At 48.9% G+C, this 17915-nt stretch overlaps 8 protein-coding genes across 8 annotated transcripts; 5 read left to right on the forward strand and 3 right to left on the reverse strand.

Moving 5' to 3' along the window:
* Window positions 1-272: 272 nt before the first annotated feature.
* On the forward strand, window positions 273-4152 carry K444DRAFT_205823 (uncharacterized protein). The gene is made up of 2 exons (XM_024871040.1): window positions 273-3637; window positions 3688-4152. Exons 1-2 carry the CDS (start codon window positions 358-360, stop codon window positions 3828-3830), a joined length of 3423 nt encoding a protein of 1140 aa, XP_024741691.1. The 5' UTR covers window positions 273-357; the 3' UTR covers window positions 3831-4152.
* Window positions 4153-6676: 2524 nt separating this feature from the next.
* Window positions 6677-7387, forward strand: K444DRAFT_608465 (uncharacterized protein). Its single transcript, XM_024879394.1, has one exon. The coding sequence runs from the start codon at window positions 6875-6877 to the stop codon at window positions 7283-7285; it is 411 nt and encodes a 136-aa protein (XP_024741692.1). The 5' UTR covers window positions 6677-6874; the 3' UTR covers window positions 7286-7387.
* A 314-nt stretch (window positions 7388-7701) lies between these two features.
* Window positions 7702-8970, reverse strand: K444DRAFT_650465 (thioredoxin-like protein). The gene is made up of 2 exons (XM_024885636.1): window positions 8502-8970; window positions 7702-8453 (listed from the first exon to the last, which is right to left on the reverse strand). Exons 1-2 carry the CDS (start codon window positions 8802-8804, stop codon window positions 8139-8141), a joined length of 618 nt encoding a protein of 205 aa, XP_024741693.1. The 5' UTR covers window positions 8805-8970; the 3' UTR covers window positions 7702-8138.
* Window positions 8971-9255: 285 nt separating this feature from the next.
* Window positions 9256-10918, forward strand: K444DRAFT_205874 (GDP-mannose transporter). The gene is made up of 4 exons (XM_024871041.1): window positions 9256-9672; window positions 9721-9811; window positions 9862-10248; window positions 10297-10918. The coding sequence occupies exons 1-4, from the start codon at window positions 9388-9390 to the stop codon at window positions 10734-10736; spliced, it is 1203 nt and encodes a 400-aa protein (XP_024741694.1). The 5' UTR covers window positions 9256-9387; the 3' UTR covers window positions 10737-10918.
* A 181-nt stretch (window positions 10919-11099) lies between these two features.
* Window positions 11100-11525, reverse strand: K444DRAFT_625428 (Thioesterase/thiol ester dehydrase-isomerase; the record flags this gene model as incomplete). The annotated part of the gene is made up of 1 exon (XM_024882526.1): window positions 11100-11525. One exon carries the CDS (start codon window positions 11523-11525, stop codon window positions 11100-11102), a length of 426 nt encoding a protein of 141 aa, XP_024741695.1.
* A 257-nt stretch (window positions 11526-11782) lies between these two features.
* On the forward strand, window positions 11783-13251 carry K444DRAFT_582262 (uncharacterized protein). The gene is made up of 2 exons (XM_024877785.1): window positions 11783-11903; window positions 11957-13251. The coding sequence occupies exons 1-2, from the start codon at window positions 11857-11859 to the stop codon at window positions 13161-13163; spliced, it is 1254 nt and encodes a 417-aa protein (XP_024741696.1). The 5' UTR covers window positions 11783-11856; the 3' UTR covers window positions 13164-13251.
* Window positions 13252-13452: 201 nt separating this feature from the next.
* K444DRAFT_520440 (NAD(P)-binding protein) lies at window positions 13453-14284 on the reverse strand (the record flags this gene model as incomplete). The annotated part of the gene is made up of 4 exons (XM_024874046.1): window positions 13453-13591; window positions 13638-13922; window positions 13975-14180; window positions 14240-14284. 4 exons carry the CDS (start codon window positions 14282-14284, stop codon window positions 13453-13455), a joined length of 675 nt encoding a protein of 224 aa, XP_024741697.1.
* A 2090-nt stretch (window positions 14285-16374) lies between these two features.
* On the forward strand, window positions 16375-17427 carry K444DRAFT_640572 (glycosyltransferase family 32 protein; the record flags this gene model as incomplete). Its single annotated transcript, XM_024884510.1, has 2 exons — window positions 16375-16653; window positions 16729-17427. 2 exons carry the CDS (start codon window positions 16375-16377, stop codon window positions 17425-17427), a joined length of 978 nt encoding a protein of 325 aa, XP_024741698.1.
* Between the last annotated feature and the right edge of the window lie 488 nt (window positions 17428-17915).

Consider the following 17915-nt stretch of genomic DNA (forward strand, 5'->3'; position numbering starts at 1 on the left):
TCAAATAGCCCTTAATTAGCGCTATAACTAAGTAAGAGAAGTATTAAATTATATTAATTCTTTATAAAGTTAAATTAAACTAAAGAGAAAGCTAGATTTTTGGTGTTCTTGTTCGAGCGCCTCTACTTTGGGTTAGTGGCCCCCAATCGACACCCCAATCGACACCCCGGAGGGTGTCGTGTTACACATTCCGCCTGCCTTAGGCGGAAAAACACTGTTGCCGGAGTGCCTGAGGTTGTATAGACGGCTGTGACGATTTTTCGCTTCTGTTCTGCACTATTCTGTGCTTTCGTACTATGCCCTGGTGGTGACCAGCAATCTTCGTACGCAGCGAAGCTCGCAACAAAAGCTGTGGTCATGGCTATGATTGGGAAATTCGCCGGAGCAGCAGTCTCTGCGACAACAGAGGCCACACTTGCCCTTGCAAACATAAGTTTCGATTTTTCGATTCTTAAAATCGAAGGGCCACTGGAATATCACGGATTAGGCAATGCTCTAAGCACCCAACGCCGGTATGAGGCAGAAGATGGATCTATTCACGTGACGGCTCGAAAGCTGGGCGCTCTTTTTGATGAAGCAATTCCAGAAATACCTCAGTTGATAAAGTCTTACGGCCGTCGAGCGTCCGAAGTTGCTGCATCGCCAAAGATCAATCCAAAAGGAACACGCGACGATGGATTTCTCGCAAATCATATTGGGGCAGATGGTACAAACATATGGGCTGCGGCAACATCGGGGAAAGGGGCGATTGCGGTGCATCTATTGGCATGCATGCTTGCCAGAATATGGAGTGCTTCCGAGGCAGTGTCTATCTGGGCGGAACTCCTAGCAGAGCGGAAGAAAGAACTTTCTTCGCGCCAAGAAGATTCCTCGAACCCATTCTCTGCCACCTCCGCGGTTGCCAGAGTGTCTGTCACACGGGACCAGCTGAGGATATGGGACAATGGAGCGCGATCTTGGCTTCAAAGTGCGGACAAGGCTCTGGAGCGAAAGCACCTCCAAATATTACTCATCGTAAACAACGTCAACCTGCCAGTCAATCGAGACATGGATGTATACAATGGGGTAATGCGGGCATGGTCAACTGCCCTCACGACTACTGAATTGTTGCTCAATGGGAAACCTCAACGTGTGCAGGACGGTGCTGTATTGCTTGGTCTAATTTCGTGGCACTTGTATCCTAATATCCTTGTTTTGGGCAGCAAGACTACGGAAGTAGATCAACGAGATCCTCTGATCCCAAGAGAAGGCATCTTGACGGTTGGCCTCAAGTCTACCAGCCCTGATAGGGATCATGGTGTTTTCTGGTCTCTGCCACTGGCCCATCTACGATTCTATGGGGATCCAGTTCGTTCCTTACGCTCGTTGGCCACTGATACTGGCCGCATATCATTCGATGAACTTTCTCAGGTCATCTTAGGCAGTGCGTTATATAAATGGAGCGACCAGGCTATTGACGTTCTTCAGGCCGCGAACCTTTTGATAACTCTCGGAAAATATCTACAAGAAGTTTCAGAGGGTGGTAAGCTTATACCGCCATGGCTCACTTTGTTAGTTGATGCTGCAACTCGCTTTTCAGAAGCCAAGGACATTTCTCGAGATTCTTACTTGCGACTCTTCGCTTTTGGCCAGAGGCGAGCACGAACGTTCCTGGCTGCTGCCCAGTTTCATCCTTCACCTGTTTTTGGGCTGTCCATGTACTCCACAATTTTCAGTTTGTTGCCAGAGGAAGAGGACTGGATTTCCATATTGCGTCAAATCGCAAGTAATCTTGCTTTTGATCCTTGTGATATCTTCATTCGTGTCGCGGTCCCGAGTATAAGCCAACTGGTTTGCCGAAATTATTACGAGTACGCGACGTTGTTACCATACCCACGGACTTCTGTAAAGCGGAATCAACTAGGATCTGAGCGCCAGACCTTTGACCATGTTCGGTGGATTGTAAGAGCAAGTCCTCGGGATAGAGGCGATGAGATTGTGCCAGAAGACTCACACTCGGGGCCTGAGTGGATCACCGTTTCTCACAGCACTTCGAAATGCACTAGCACCTGTGGAAATGTATGTGGGAATGATTGCCCCTGCAGGTTGTCACACAGGAAATGTACCGTCGATTGCCACAAAGCGAGATTTATAGAGCAGTCGCTGGAATCCATGACATGTTCGAATCTACCCCACAATACAAGACAGTTCCAGCTCGAAATCGAAATTGCTCGGAGACACGCAAAAGTCATAGCATTGGGTGAATCAGCGCGTGAAGTTAATCCGAACGATATCGAAGATACCAGTGATCTCATATTTTGGTGGGCAAGGAATGGTGGCTGTGATGTGCAAGGAAATGGAGACGACAGGGTTAACTACAAACTTCTTTTTGGCGATCCCGACTCTGCTGCAATATTTCTTAGGCAGGACAAACAACCGAAGCGATCAATTGCTAGCCCAACAGAGCACATGAACACTCCAAAGGCACTGTTGGGAGTCTTGGATACGAAACGTGTTAATCCAAATCTCCTTCTGCAGTACCTTCGTGGCCTGACATCTTCTGATACCGAAGGGGTTCAGCAGGGAAATTTCCATCGCAGGATGCCGGAAGACGAAGCATACCGTAATGGATCCTTAGCAAAACGATACTTCAACTCTTTACTCAGCTTGGTTGCCGCTAAAAACCTATATGAAAACTTACCTGGAGCAACAATTGACTTGAATGCGGCAACCAAATGCGTCAGCAGATTTTCTTGGGTACGAGACCGAGCAGACCTGGACACCTCATTCTTAACAAGGGCGCAGTCCTTTGCTTGCATAGCAAATTTTGAGTCTGGTGGTATTGACTTAGATCCGGACTCATTGAGAAATGTGATGGCTTTATCCGCTGGAAATTCTCTCTTCGTCGCGGCGGCACTGCTCAGAGATCCATCTGTCTCTTTACGAGGGCAGGAAATTCGTCGACTCACTGGAAACATAGGTAAAGCCGGTTTGGCATTACTTGTGCCGCCTGCTAGGCCTCGGATCCGTTCTTATTCCCCGTCCACTTGGCAACAGATCACACACGCCAGTTTTGATGGGAAGGCATCAGATAGCTTTCAATCTACCTCATTGCATCTCTCTTTCACAGAATACGAACTGCCTGTCGATACTGGATCACACGGCGGAAGGGAAAGACAGGCTTTCTTCGTGGAGGCCCTGGTTTCTGTTCATGATAAAGGTGAATGGGTCGCGGATCTAGATATTCTCGGGGCCCTTGGAAGTGCAAGACTTCACAGATTTCCACTTTGCCCTACAGATACCTATGATACGGAAGCAGAGTATTGGAACGCTGTCAGAAAGAAAGAGGTTCCTGGGGGAATTCCTTATCATGACAAGACTATAACTTACGACAAACAACAATTATCTGGGCACTCGCTAGTTTCCATTGATAACTGGGAAGAGCTTTTGGACCCGCCTTCCCACATATCAATTATAAGAGCTCATAATAATTGGTGCGGAAGACTTGCAGCTGCAGCAGTTAGCATTCAGCAAAGTTGCGATGTCTGGCTCCTGCCAAAGACCAGAAGGATATGCTGGAGATGTTTTTACAAAATGGTGGAGGATCGAACAAACGCTTCAATTCCCAGCAAGTGGAGTGTTTATTCAGATACTGAAGGTAATTTCTCCACCTCTTGGTACGAGTATTTATAATAAGTTTATCTATAGGTGATCTTGTCTTCAAGGCTATTTTCACAGAAAACGCCAGCTCCGAGTCTGGGGACGACGAAAGTGATACTTCTTGCGCGTCTGATGGCGTAAGGCCAATGAATGAAGATGATGGCAAGCCCAAAATGACGATAATTTGGTGATTAGAGGCAGAATTAATTATGCGGAGGATGAGTATCGGATTATGAGGTATGAAAATTTTGTCTAACAGAGTCGATCGTAACAGATTGAGTGTAGGTAACGGCTCCAAGGAGGCTTCGGTAACTAAAAAAAGCAGGAAGTCGGAGGGGGTTTGGAATGGCTTCGCTCTAGAGAGCGGTACATACTATGATGGCGAAGGGGAACTGCTCGTTCTGGTAGTATGTCACTCATTGTACGATATTTTTATCTTTGGGAGCAGCTTTTGATTTAATAAATCCTTTGTATGTCTGAACGTAAAATATTCCGATAATAGAACAATACCCCAATGTTATCTTCCAAAATCCTAATAATTGCCTCCTTAGTCCTATAAAGTAACGTTTTACTAGTCTGATAACTCAAGAGCCCTGCCATCCCAGCAGTACTCTTTGAAATAGTATGTCGCAGTGGATGAAATGCTGTTAGCACTTGCTTTCTGTAATGGATACACCGGGATGGTTCGAAACTTAGATCGGGCGTGTGATAAATGAAGTGTTCAGTTGGTCAAAGTAGCAGAGGAACTTTCTGAGGAAGTAGCATCGAGCGGAGTCGAGTAACCTTAGCCACTATCCTAGAGAACTCAAACGCTTGATTATATAAAGCACACGACTTTTAGCTTTTTATATCAACTGTGGTCGAAAACGTCAAGACTAGCTCTAGAAAAAAAGCAGTCGCAAGAGAGCCAAAATGCGATCTGCGTATAGGTACAGCATTTAAGTTTTTGCTTCCCACCTTTATAAATGCTCAGCCTCTGCCCTGTGGCTTGAAGCACTGCTATACATTGATCTGCGTAGTTTTAGCACCCGAGATTTAAGGCTTAAGGTACACTCGCCCAGCGGCGTGAGGTTAGTACGTAATTAAAGTACAGGCCTATAGAGATATATTCTTACTACTAAAACGGGCTCTGGTTGCCCTTGGTTGTCCATAAGTCACATGACCAGCACGTGACGCGACTGCATTGCTAAGGGAATGCGCATGGGAAATTTAGGACGCTAGGCCCCATACGGGCTAGCGCACTGCAGGGCTTAGAGCCAAGAGAGAAAGGAAGTAAGATCTGATATAAATAAGACAATATGGAGAATCTGCGGCTGCTGCGGGTGCCGCCAAGAAAACACAGTCACAACACAGTCAACAGAACACCAAAGGTTGAATGACAGGATTGCAGCCAAACCAAAACCTTACAAATCAACACAATGGCTCACTCAGCTCTCTCAAATCGGCATGCAAAGAATGCGAGGCCGAAGTCCTCTCAATCGATTTAAGCTGACTGCACGAAGAATAGGAGCATCCCTGAATCCAAACTCTGTAGAACTATATGCTGCAAGGGAGATCAGCAACAGCGATAACTGGACTGGATGTCAACGCAGCCTTCAGAACAACGCGCTTGCTCTACCTCCACTTCGGAACCCATAACCAACCCTCTAGCATGTACTGTGATCTCCATACCGCCTGCATGGGAGATCAGGGACCGCGATAGCTGGACCGGGCCACTTGTTTGTTGTCTACTCTCAGCCCCTTAGCCCCAAGATGAAAGGCCAGTAGGAACATTTGCTGTTTCGCTTGGAGAAGAATAAGGCTTGTGGCTTGCGTCTGCCGTGAAGGCGTGTTTTTGGGCTTCGCTAGAGCGAAAAGGGCCTCCTATTCGGCCAATGGGAGAGTGCGAGTAGCGGAACAGCCGAAAAGTGGCTGACTGACATCGGGGTTCCGTCGGCGGATCCTTGGCTTTCGTGCTCGGGCAAGTGGGGATTTGATGTTTGGAGGCAGGGAGCGGATACTGGGACTCGTGATGACTAGAAAGGGGCGGTGAGAAGAAGTTCGTATTTTGGGGTTGGAGATGGATGCGAGGGGAAGGAGCTTAAGGACAGTGAGGAACACATAGTTGTTGATGTATTACTTTACTGTGTTTATTGGGTTATTGAAGTGGTTCAAGGGGCCTATTGGTTTTGTTTCGGGGGTTGTCTTCAGCCAGAGGCGATTCTCCGCTGCAGCTCAGTCTTGGATTGTGCTGTCAACTTTAGCGCTCCGCTGTCAAGTTCAGTAGTTCAGGAACGAAGCGAGTACGTCGCAGTAGTCGAATAGCGAGGCCGAAAATCAAGTACTAGTGCCGCACTTTCATTCTTGGTTCCGTCATTCATCAGCCAAGACTTATAAAAGCGATTTGTTGGTGCCAGTATCTTTTGCCATGAGCTTATTAATTCAGGACAAAACAGCACTTCGGTTATACCGCTCAACGGATGTCCCATAGTAAATGAAGGAAGAATAAACTTTGCGTGGCTGCTATGCTAATGAGGACAAAGCATCTGTAAGCCACTTTTCGGCTGCTCCGTTTTCCCCTTTTCATTGGTCTAAAAGGGGCTTCGCTCGCTTAGTGCCAAGTGGTGGAGAGACACAAGCTCCGCCTTGCGATTCTTGTGTTGACTCGGATAGGTTATCGGATTTTGACGCAAGCCACGAACCTTTTTCCAACAACGTGTTTCGCTGAGAGAGACCGGTACTGGCTACCACAGCCACAGCAAAGCGCGTGCGATCTGGAGGCAGGCCTGCACGGACAACACCCATTGTAAAGTGCAGTCCAGTTATGGATGTTGGTGATCTCCCGTGCAGGCGGTATGGAGATCGCCAAGGGGATTAATCAACAAGGTGATGTATTGTCGCTGACTTGAATTCGGAGTTCCCTTCTTGGCAAGGCCCTGATGGGACAGCCGATTGAGATTTGTATGGCTACAGTCCTATCATTTCAGCCTTCAGCTATTCACTGTGTTGACGCTGTGAGCATTGACACTTGAGTGGCCGTGCTGAGAAACGAATGTCTGGGATATATAAAGTCTGTCATCTCTCGCTCATATCATATCACATCACATCACATCACAACTTAACAGACCAATTCTAAGCAACTCACCTCCTTACTTCCACTCCATAAAAGCTTCTATTCATCCTCCCACTTCAAGCTTCAATCCTCAACTCGATACACTTCACCTCGACGCACTCCATCTCCATACATCCGCACAAAATGTCTTCGTACACCTCAGAAACAAGCAGCACCTCCTCCCTCATCACCCCAAATCTTCCTCAAAAATACGTCAAGACCTCCATCGGCGGCGCAGGGAACTTCCTTCCTATTCCATCCACTGCCCCTCAATCCCAATCCTTTTCCACCATCTCATCACGTAGCTCCTCTTCGACGACAAGCATGTTCCATGCTGGTATCGGAGGCTTCGGGAACAGACACAGCGTCGAAGAAATGGCCCCACCACAACTAGAGCGAGCCACCCTCCGAAGCGAACGACAGAGCTACCATGTTGGCATTGGTGGAGCGGGAAACAGACGGTCTTCGAGACAAGATGGGGTTGCAAAGGGGGATGGGGGACGAAGTGGTGTGGACATGATGACGGAGAAGGTCTTTCGCTATTTTCCGTGGTGAGGCAGAAGTTGGTGCTTGGGAGCGCTGGAGTTTGGTGTTTTCCTTGCATACCCTGAGACGAGTTTTTGGGATTGGGAGAGACTGGTTTTATTTGTTGTTCCTGGGGTTAAGCAGAGAGTTTAGGAATTGAGAAGGGGGAGGTGTTGAGGAGTAATGTAGTTTGTCAACACAATTAATGAACTTTCAGAGAAATGTTTCATTTGTGGTTCCTTTCATCTGGTCTTGCTTTTGACCGAACTGACGGCGCTGTCAACTTCTCTTTCGCCGCCAAATGAAGAAGTTGCAAAACTGAATAAAGTAGAGATACTGATAGAGGATGGTCATTGGAAGTAAAAGAATGAAGTAGCAAGCGACAAGGAATTGTATGCCTAGTTACACCCTTTAGGTGAGGGTACGAAGTGGAGAAGAATGATCGTATTCTCTCATGGTGATTAAGTTCTTGTGCTGGCATTGTTGAAGCGAGGAAGAGCTTTTTAATAGACCAAAGGGAGGATTGTAATTAACCAACCATGCAGTGAATGGTAGCTCCGACATGTATGCAGGTGCGATCATCTGTTAGCTAATATGCTAAGAGCTCCTGGTGCATTATGACCGTGCATCTCTCAATACAGGATGGGTGTGGCTTCGAGGATCCTCCGCCGGGCAGCTTCGTATGCGGACACAATTGTATGTCCACCGCCTCTGGTCTCCAAACCTACAAGCCATAGCGGGCCCTTGCTATGCGCTGCTGACTCAGGACTTCGATTCCATCCACCGCATGGACACTGGTCCCCAGTTGGCTTGATAATCATGATAGAACCAAATGCTAGGCTGATGTGAGGCTCACAGGGGCAACAGTTCTGCAGCTCTCCTCTCAATCCCAGTCATCACCATCATCACTGTCATCCTTCTTGGCCTTCTTCACACCAAACTTAATCGAAGCATCCACCGTAGCCTTCGCCCTCTGTATGACGCCACATTGCAATAACCTCGCCTCCAGATCTTTCGTGGTAAACGTATCTTGTGTATATCCCAAACCCTCAAACCCCACAATCCGGTCCACACTGACCCCGTTGACGAATGCTAGCACGCAAGGAAGAACCTGGATCTTCAGCTTCGTAACCAGAAATGGGGCATTCTCGACATTCATTTTCAGGAATCTGGTATCGAAATGCTTTGGTGCCAGACTCTACCAGATATCAATTTCCGTTCCAGTCAAAAGAGGAAGAGGTATCACCTCCAAATGCCCATCCATAACCCCACACCTAGCGAAATCTTCCTTTGCAAAATGCACGACTGCATACTTAACAGTTGTCGTCAAATCCATCAAGGCTTTCTCCTCCTTGATCTCTGTATAATTGCCAAACCCTTCATTTTTCTGCGCTTTCGCACGCGTGAATTCGGAATGCAATTGTTGAATTCTCTGTTCGCGGAAGGCGTCGAGGGCTGGTGAGTCTTCGAGGGATGCTATCAGAGCATCTTCGTCGTCGGAATTGTTGGCATCGAGTATAGAGGCAACGTGTGAATCCAGGTTGGCCATTGTGGTTGCGGGGATGGGATGCGAATTAATTTGAGGAGGGGAGAGCACTGGCGAGGAACACGCGTTGAAGCCACTGCAAATCTGCCGGTGCAGGGAGTTTCACGCGTGGCTCTAGCCAGATGTGGACGACCGTTTCCCCTCAAACGGCCTGCATTAAAAGAACGACTTTCTTGTGAGACGGCATTTCGAGGAAATAGCTCATTCCTACCTTCTTCGTATTTGTACTATTTTGCTTGTCTTGAGAATAAAAGTTGGAAGAGACTCGTATCCTCCAAAACCCATTCACATCTTGCGTCATACCCCTGTCATCCCGTCTAAAATTAACGACCGCTAAGATTTCGTAAGGAGAGGCCAAATACTTTATTCCGTTCAGCAACATCAACCTTTTCTCCAGGACCCCGAATCCACCACCGCTCATTTCAACAGTGCGAGAAACGCCGACCGATGCAGCGATACTGACGGCCCTGCACTTTTCGCGAATCCTTCTACGCCGACGATCCCATCGCTCCCTCCAATTTCCCCTTTGTGACACTTGCGCGTCCGGCAAAGCCCCTTGTAGCAGACACCACACCCAACCTTCAAGATGGATGACAAGAAGAGTGAAGACTATGCCATCAAGATGCCCGAGATCGAGATGCGCAACTTCAATGGGCGGGCGTCGCCTACGCAGCAGGAACCTTTCCTCGGCGGCGCGAGGAAGAGTACAAGGTCCAGCGCCCACCATCACCTAGGCCTTTCGAACATCACGAATAGTCCCCCGATCTCAATTTTGGCGTATTGTTTGGCTTCGATATCTATGACGATTACCAATAAATATTGTGTCTCAGGCGCGAACTGGAATCTGAACTTCTTTTACTTGGCGATTCAAGTTTGTGTTCTGTGTCCAAGAGAGGGGTACGTGGCTGACAATAGGTAGTCTCTTGTGTGTATTGTTGCCATTATGTTGTGCAAACAAGCGGGCTTGATCACGAATTTGGCGCCGTTTGACTCGAAAAAGGCAAAGACATGTAAGCAGGAATTCTAATCCCAGAAGCGTGCAATGGCTGATATTTAATAGGGTTCCCTATCTCTCTCCTCCTCGTTGGCATGATCTATACGAGCACCAAAGCGCTTCAATTCCTTTCCGTCCCGGTATACACGATTTTCAAGAATTTGACGACTATTGTCATTGCATATGGAGAAGTCCTGTGGTTCGGAGGGAGCGTTACGGCATCAGCACTCTTCTCTTTCGGGCTCATGGTTCTCAGCTCTGTGGTTGCTGCGTGGGCGGATATCCAGCATGCGTTATACGGCCAAGCAGAGATCAAAGGCTCAGATGCTGCGTTGGCTCTCTCAACTTTGAATGCTGGATATGCGTGGATGGGAATGAACGTTTTCTGCACAGCCGCATACGTTCTGTCAATGCGAAAGGTTATCAAGAAGATGAACTTCAAGGATTGGGACAGTACGTTATTAGGCCCCGGAATCCTCAATGGATGCTAACCTCTTGCAGCAATGTTCTACAACAACCTCCTGACCATCCCCGTTCTCCTCCTCTGCTCATTCATCTTCGAAAACTGGACCCACGATAACATTGCCCTGAACTTCCCCATCGAATCCCGAAACAATCTCATTATTGGATTCATCTACTCTGGTCTAGCAACAATTTTCATATCCTACTGCTCTGCCTGGTGCATCCGAGTCACCTCCTCAACTACCTACTCCATGGTCGGCGCCCTCAACAAACTCCCCATCGCCGTCTCAGGACTCGTCTTCTTCGCCGCACCCGTCACATTCGGATCTGTGTCCGCAATTATCATCGGCTTCATCAGCGGAATCGTCTACACCTGGGCAAAAGTCAGACAGACACAGATGAACAAGATGCAGTTACCGACCTCGCAACCAGTTATGAGCGCTAGTTCGCAGAGCAGTCGAGATGCTTCAAGTGCATAGACTTTCCACCCCCCTTTTCGTAGATTTGGGAATAGAAGCTTCATCTAGAACGGTTTAATTAACGACCGTGCGGGGACGGAGAAGATCTTCATTTGTGTATTATACCTTTTTCTTCTTCTTTGTTCTTTATTCCTTGACTTGCGCTTTTAGAAGGTGGGGTGGAAGGATGGATTCCTTGGTTTGCGATATGCATGAGGGGTTGAAGAGTTGATAGAATCGATTCGGGTGGGCGCAAATAGTGTAGGGAGTATGGTGGCACGCAAGAACAGCAGAATATGAATAATGGTATCTAGAAATCATGTCTTGTTCTTCTCCCATTTCCCCCCTTCTCTCTCAAATCCCTTGTTCTTCTTAGCTTCTCCATCATAATTTGCTCCTCTCCCACGTAACAACTTTCGTCAAGTTCCCTTTGGCAATGAGTTTCCCTTCACACTTCACATGCCCCTCACAAAACACGACCTTCTTCCCCCTTCTCACCACCCGTCCCTCAACCTCGTACACTTTCCCCTCCCCAGGCATAGCATCTAATATCTGAAAACTCGACGCAATGGTAGCTACCGACTCTCCATCTTTCAAACTCGGGATAACGGCCAGGAAACATGCGGAATCGATGAGCAGGGAGGAGATGCCGCCATGTACGGTGTTAGAGGGCGTTAAGTGGATGGGCGCGGTTGTGAAGTTGAGAATTGCGAGGTTGTTAAATTGGGATTTGAGGGTTACGCCGAGGGTGGTGTGGATTGGGGTTGCGAGGACGGAGCAAGTGAAGTTTTTGGTGTACGAAGAGGACATGGTTGATTTGAGGGCTTGATATAGTTCATCTCGGAATTAAAGAGATATAGAGATGATAGAAAAGAGGGCTTAAGTGCAGTTCATGTTTGAGGAATGGGGATGCAGTCTCATGATAATAACTCTCATCCGTTCTCTTGTGAATGATGCGAGGGAGTGAAGCGGGCTTCAGCCTTGCCTCGGCTGCACCAATGACGTCGAAGTCGCGCCTCCAAATTTCTCTCGCGTTGTTTCAATGTCCTGACCACACTTCAATGAACGAGCTGGTCTCGCCATTCAACCACAGCCCCAATTCTTCCCCGAACCTCTGGGGAAGCTCAAGAGTCCGTCTGTAATGGCAGCTCCCGATGCCGCACCTCCACTCCCCAAGACCGAATCCTCGTAAGCTGCCTAATCGCCTCGAATCACGCAAGGCTGACACTCTACCCCCTCAGACTCTCCTTCACCCAAGGCCTGCTCCTCGGCCAACTCTCCATCGTTCTCCTGCTCGGCGCATTCATAAAATTCTTCATCTTCGGGGACCCGCCGTCCGCAGACGTAACTGCCTCTCTGCGCGCCACCGAACGGCGTTCTCGCACTTTGGCACACAAACGCTCTCTCCTCTCCCTCCGCTCCACCTCCACTCCATCTTCTCAAACTCGCACGTTGCAGAAAAAAAGGTCTTCGGTGCTAAGAAATCCTCCACCTTTGACGACGAATACGATACTGAGTAAGACATATTATAACGTTGATGCACATCAGCCGGAAAGTCTGGATTGGTTCAATGTGCTGATTGCCCAGACCATCGCACAGTTCCGTTCAGATGCACAACACGATGACGCTATTCTAACGTCTCTTACGCAGGCCCTGAATTCTAATTCGAGGCCTGACTTTCTGGATGAGATTAAAATCACGGAGCTAAGTCTTGGGGAGGATTTCCCGATTTTCAGCAATTGTAGAGTTATTCCTGTGGATGAGGATGGGCTTGTGTTGGGCGATATAAGGAAAGGGGGAGTGGGGGGAGGGGAAAGGGAGCATGGGAGGTTGCAGGCGAGGATGGATGTTGATTTATCGGATTTCATCACCCTGGCTCTGGAAACTAAGCTCTTGCTCAACTACCCGAAACCGCTGGTTGCTATTCTACCCGTTGCTCTCGCGGTATCTGTTGTGAGGTTTTCGGGGACTTTGTCAATATCTTTCGTTCCCGGGACAGCAGGGAACGCTACCACACTCGCTTTTAGTTTTCTCGATGATTACCGACTCGATTTGTCGATCCGGAGTCTTGTAGGAAGCAGAAGCCGATTACAAGATGTTCCTAAGATCGCTCAATTAGTAGAGCAGAGACTGCATATGTGGTTCGACGAACGCTGCGTTGAGCCACGCTTTCAACAGATCGAGCTACCTAGTTTGTGGCCAAGGAAGAAGAATACTAGGGGTGGGGAGGAGGGAGTAGGAGTCGAGAGGGAGAGTTTGGGCAGGGCGAAAGGGAAGGAGGTCCAGAGAGATCTGAGGGAGGAGGCGAGGAGAGAGGTAGAGGCGGAACAGAGGGCCAAGGTGGAAAGTGAGAGGGTTGAGGCGGAAGGTCTCAGGTGGCGGAGACGTGCGAGGGGCGAGGAGTATGCGATGCCTGGGAGCATGCCGGGTGGGTTGGGGATGACTTGACTCAATCGAAATATCTCAACTCATTTTCCTTCATGAGCTTTTGGTGATGAATTCTGAATAGCAACGAGTGTCTGCTAAGTTTCTTCCGTACTGATACAAAGCGCTGTACTTGAATTATTTTCTTCTCCTTCCCCAGCTCAAGTGGGCAGCTTCCTTCATTCACGCCTCACTGCGTCACAGCATCCTTCAGTCCATCAAGACTCCAGAACTTTCCACTCTCCGCAGTTGTAGCCCGATTCACAAAGCTCAGACATCGTCTGATCGATTCTTCAGGCTGCAGTGGCGCCTATCAACAAATATCAGAACGTTTCTTGCTTCTCAAACTTGCACCGGAGTAACTCACATAAGCACCCATCCCCTCACCAGCAAGATCAGTATTCGCCCACCCTGGATTCAGTGCCAAAAACGTGAACCCTCTCTCCTTAAACCTACTTCCGTCAGTACAGTTCATTTCTCATGCTGGTGAAAGCATACTCATTGTGGAATTTAAGACTAGCCATCGTGATGCCGGCCTTCGTCACGGAATAACTCGCAAAATTCAGATGCGGATTCTCCTCTGAGTACTTGATATCACCGAGCATGGAAGCGAGATTGACGACCTTCTTCTCGGTACCGTTGGATAGGAGGGGGAGGAGGGCGAGCGTGAAGAAGACTTGCGCCGTGACGTTGATGCGGAACTGCTCGTCCCATTCCTGGGGTGTCGAGTGCGAGATTCCTTGGTCGAAGGAGGCGCCGGCGCCGGTCATGATTCCTGCGTTGCTGTTTTTGTGTTAGCATTTTCCATATTCTCTTCATCAAAACGAAAACTTACTTAATCAGGACGTCGATTTTGCCTCCTCCGACTTTAGAGATTTCTTCAGCGACAACGGGGAAGGAGTCGAAGGCTCCGAGATCAGCTTTTACTGCGACGACACGTGGTCCGAGAAGTGGTTGGAGTTGAGTTGCTTTGGACGGGTCTCGGACGACTGCTATCACGAGGTTTTGGGGGTCTTGGGTGAGCTGTTTCACCCATTCCAGCTACGAGTACAGTGTCAGCGAGGAAGCAGGGTAGTCAGGGTGTTGACATGGGGACGCACTCCCAAACCTCTGGCTGCGCCGGTGACGACTATTGTGCGAGACATGATGTGAGTCTGTTCGGGTTGGGGGTTTGTGGTTTTATGTGAAGGTGGTGATGAGATGAGACAAGTTATGGAATGTGCTTAAGAAAGTGTTGTTTTGTGTTGTTGCAATTGAGTTCACAGTTCACCTTGAGCTACCTCTTATATATCCAATCCACACCGGCGATAGCTCTGCATCTCCATTCACTTCAACCCGCTTATAAATCGTTGCCTGGTCATTATTGACGCTGTGCGGCGTCGAGCTTGCTGCTCCTGAGGCAATTCTGTATATCCGTCTGCCATGTAAATCCAGAGTTGTACAGGAGGGTATGCGAAGACAGCCACAACCTTTCCGTTTCGGAACATTGCTTCGGAGTTTAGCCTGTCGGGGGATGGGGATTGGATGTTGTTGAGAGGCCGGAGATACTGGATTGGGGAAATGTTGGAGGGGTGATTAGTGAACAGGGAGGCAAACGCCCGAAACTACGGACGTATCTGTGTTTGATGGAAATGTGAACGGAGGAGAGAGACGCAAAGGAGAATTGAGACGTCATTGAGGATTATGCTCGGAAATGCTTGGTAATGCAATAGGAAATGAGTTTTTAGAAAAGGATCTCTTGCGAGGAATTTGTGTCTTGCTGTGGTGACTCTAGGTGTAGGGATTACAACAGAACATAACGCATATAGGTGTGAGAAAATTCTTACACTTCAAACAAGATTCTCTCCGTTAAATAGAGCAGCGACTTAGTAAATAGGCTGATACTGGCTAGACAAAAAATATCAAGATGAAAGTGTGAAACTCGTGAAGTTCATGAGCTTGAAACGAGCAGTGTAGAGGAATTGGCTCACGTTTTTGATGCTGCATCCATCGCGAGCGACTCTCTCTTGCCTTCCAAAACTTGTGAAGCTGGCGTCCAGAAAGATAAGAATCTATAAGTATCTGTGACTTCCACGTGGGTATCCTTAGAGCTGAGTTTGGAATCACATCTGCCAACTCATACTAGGATAATAAGCTCACTCTCATCATCACCGCCACTAAGCGTCGGACAACCTCGCATTCGCTATTCCGCCTTCCAATGCGAAGCCCACTTTTCAGGCTGTGGAAAGCTCAAAGTTTGTTCCAGGCTCCTGCAGAAGGGGATGCAATGAATGACAAGGGAGGGCCTTGAAGCTTTGTGCTCATCCGAACTTGCCGGGCATCAGCTCAGCAGACGAATCATGCATAAACCTGAAAGCCTCAAAGCTTCGCACCAGAGCCAGATACTCGGAATCAATCGGTCCATCTGATTACACTCAACTGGGAATGTCACTGGAACCCCTCCACTGGCTCCAAAAAGGTGGGATCGTCCCGCATTGCTGCCCCTCCATCCGGTGCTACGTACGACATACTACTGCAGAAAGTCAAACAAGCATAAACACGACAATCAGACCCTCAAGTCCTGAGGCTTGGCCACGCGTCTGCTTTTGCACACTCCAATGGCCTCTCCCTCGTCTGACGCCCACGCCTCAGAATCACGTCAAGCAGAGACGGCTCCCTCGGCGCTCGGTTTGCGACGATGATGGGCCAGTGAGATGCCCTGCTAACCGGTTGACAACTTCCGTCCCATTCTGGATGCGGTATGGAGTGCGTGCTTACATAGTAAATGGATTTACTCGCTGGCGCAGCAAGAAAGCGGAGACGGACTCGATCGCGGCCCCGGCGTGTCAAGAACTCGGAGCCGAATTGAAACCCCTGGAGATTTGACATGAAAAACGGAGGCCCGCCTTGACCGATAAGAGAATTTATTCTCGCGCGTGCCCTTGCCTCTTCATTTCAACCTCACCTCGCCTCACCTCACCTCTTCTCCAACCTCCTAAATTCCTTCTTCTCCTCTCTACGATCCTTTTCTTCTTTCCAACGTGCGGCTTGCGATTGACCCGACGACGCTCCTTTGCACATTTTAACGGCTGTGAAATTTGTGGCAGTGAGCATTGGGCTTCCTTGGCAGCTTGGCCGACGCGCATCCCTTCGACATTTGTATATACATCCTCGACCTCGATGCAGACCTAACCTACGACATCCCCCCTCTTGTATACTATCTCCCCTCACCCTCGCTGCTGGGAAAATCTCCAAGATGCGCCGCGGCACCATCATCTTCCTCGTCATCAACCTCCTCGTGATCGGCTTCCTCCTCAACGCCTTCTCCACCCTCATCGGCCTCCTCTTCGAAGACGGCTCCAGCGATGCCATCCACCGCGCGGAAATCCCCGCCCCGGGTTCAGAGCTTATCGATAATCGAACACAGTTGATCCCAAAGATCATACATCAGACCTACATAAACGAGAGTATTCCCGCACAATGGAAGGCTGGGCAGCAGAGTTGTATAGACTTGCATGATGATTACGAGTACAAGGTACATTTCCGTTCCCATCCAAGTCCAGGATTGGGTCTTGTATTGAAAAATAAGAATTGCGCTGACAAGAAATAGCTCTGGACCGACGACCTCTCCCGCGAGTTCATCAGCGCAGAGTACCCCTGGTTCCTCTCCACCTTCGACAGCTACCGCTTCCCCATCCAACGCGCCGACGCCATCCGGTACTTCGTGCTCGCCTTCTACGGCGGCATATACATCGATCTCGACGATGGCTGCAACAGGCGCCTCGACCCTCTGCTCTCGTACCCAGCATGGGTACGGCGTACCGTTCCAACAGGCATAAGTAACGACGCCATGGGCTCGGTGCCTCAACATCCGTTCTTTCTCCGCGTTATTGAATCGCTGTCCGGGTACAACAGACATTGGGTCATGCCGTACATCACGGTCATGTACTCTACGGGCCCGCTCTTCCTCTCGGTCATCTGGAAAGAATACATGGATGTCCCGCGACCAGCTGAGGAACATGTACGCATTTTGATGCCGGACGAGTACAAAGGGTTCAAGTGGAGCTTCTTCAACATCTCTCGCGGCAGCAGTTGGCATGGCAAGGACGCGCAGACAATTTTCTGGATGGGGAAGCACTGGGTGTTGCTTACTGTTGCTGGATTTGCGATAGCGGGTGTGGTCGGTTTGTGTCTTTGGAGTCTGTGGAGTATGTGGGTTATGCGTGGCATTGGGGGTAAAGGGAAGAGAGGGCTTTGGAGGCGGATTAGTGCGAAGGAGAGGTATGAGCTTGTTGATCGGATGGCGTAACTTTCCCCCCTTGTCTGAAAGGTGTGGGAAGGGCAGAGATGATCCTTGCTAGTGCAGCATAGAGGATCTATAGAGTCTCTGTTTGGGCCTTTTAATGAGTGAGGTGCTCTCTGCTTATGTGCATGGAGTTTGGGGGGTGAAGCGCTGGTTGGGTTTAAGTGCTTGCACCTTGGTTAGATTATTGTAATTTTGAGATGAGAATATTGGATTGTTTGAATGTGTCCGCTCTCCAGAAACCTAAAATTTCTCTGAGACAAATACTGCAAGTGCAGTCTATTCTTCCACTTCCCGCCTCCTGACGCACATCCTAGACTCTTGTTCCTGATCTTTGTGCGTGGAACAATATGAGGAAGTACTCGAAGGTCAGAGCACTTTCACCTTCTGTTCTTGGGTTCTGTACGTCGCCAGCTTCAGCTGCACCCTGCCAATTATGGAAGCGAGGCTTGACCACGTGCACATCTAAATAGGCAGCCGCAGCTTCGCGAGGC

Source organism: Hyaloscypha bicolor (assembly GCF_002865645.1).
Source record: "Hyaloscypha bicolor E unplaced genomic scaffold K444scaffold_17, whole genome shotgun sequence".
NCBI lineage: Eukaryota > Fungi > Ascomycota > Leotiomycetes > Helotiales > Hyaloscyphaceae > Hyaloscypha > Hyaloscypha bicolor.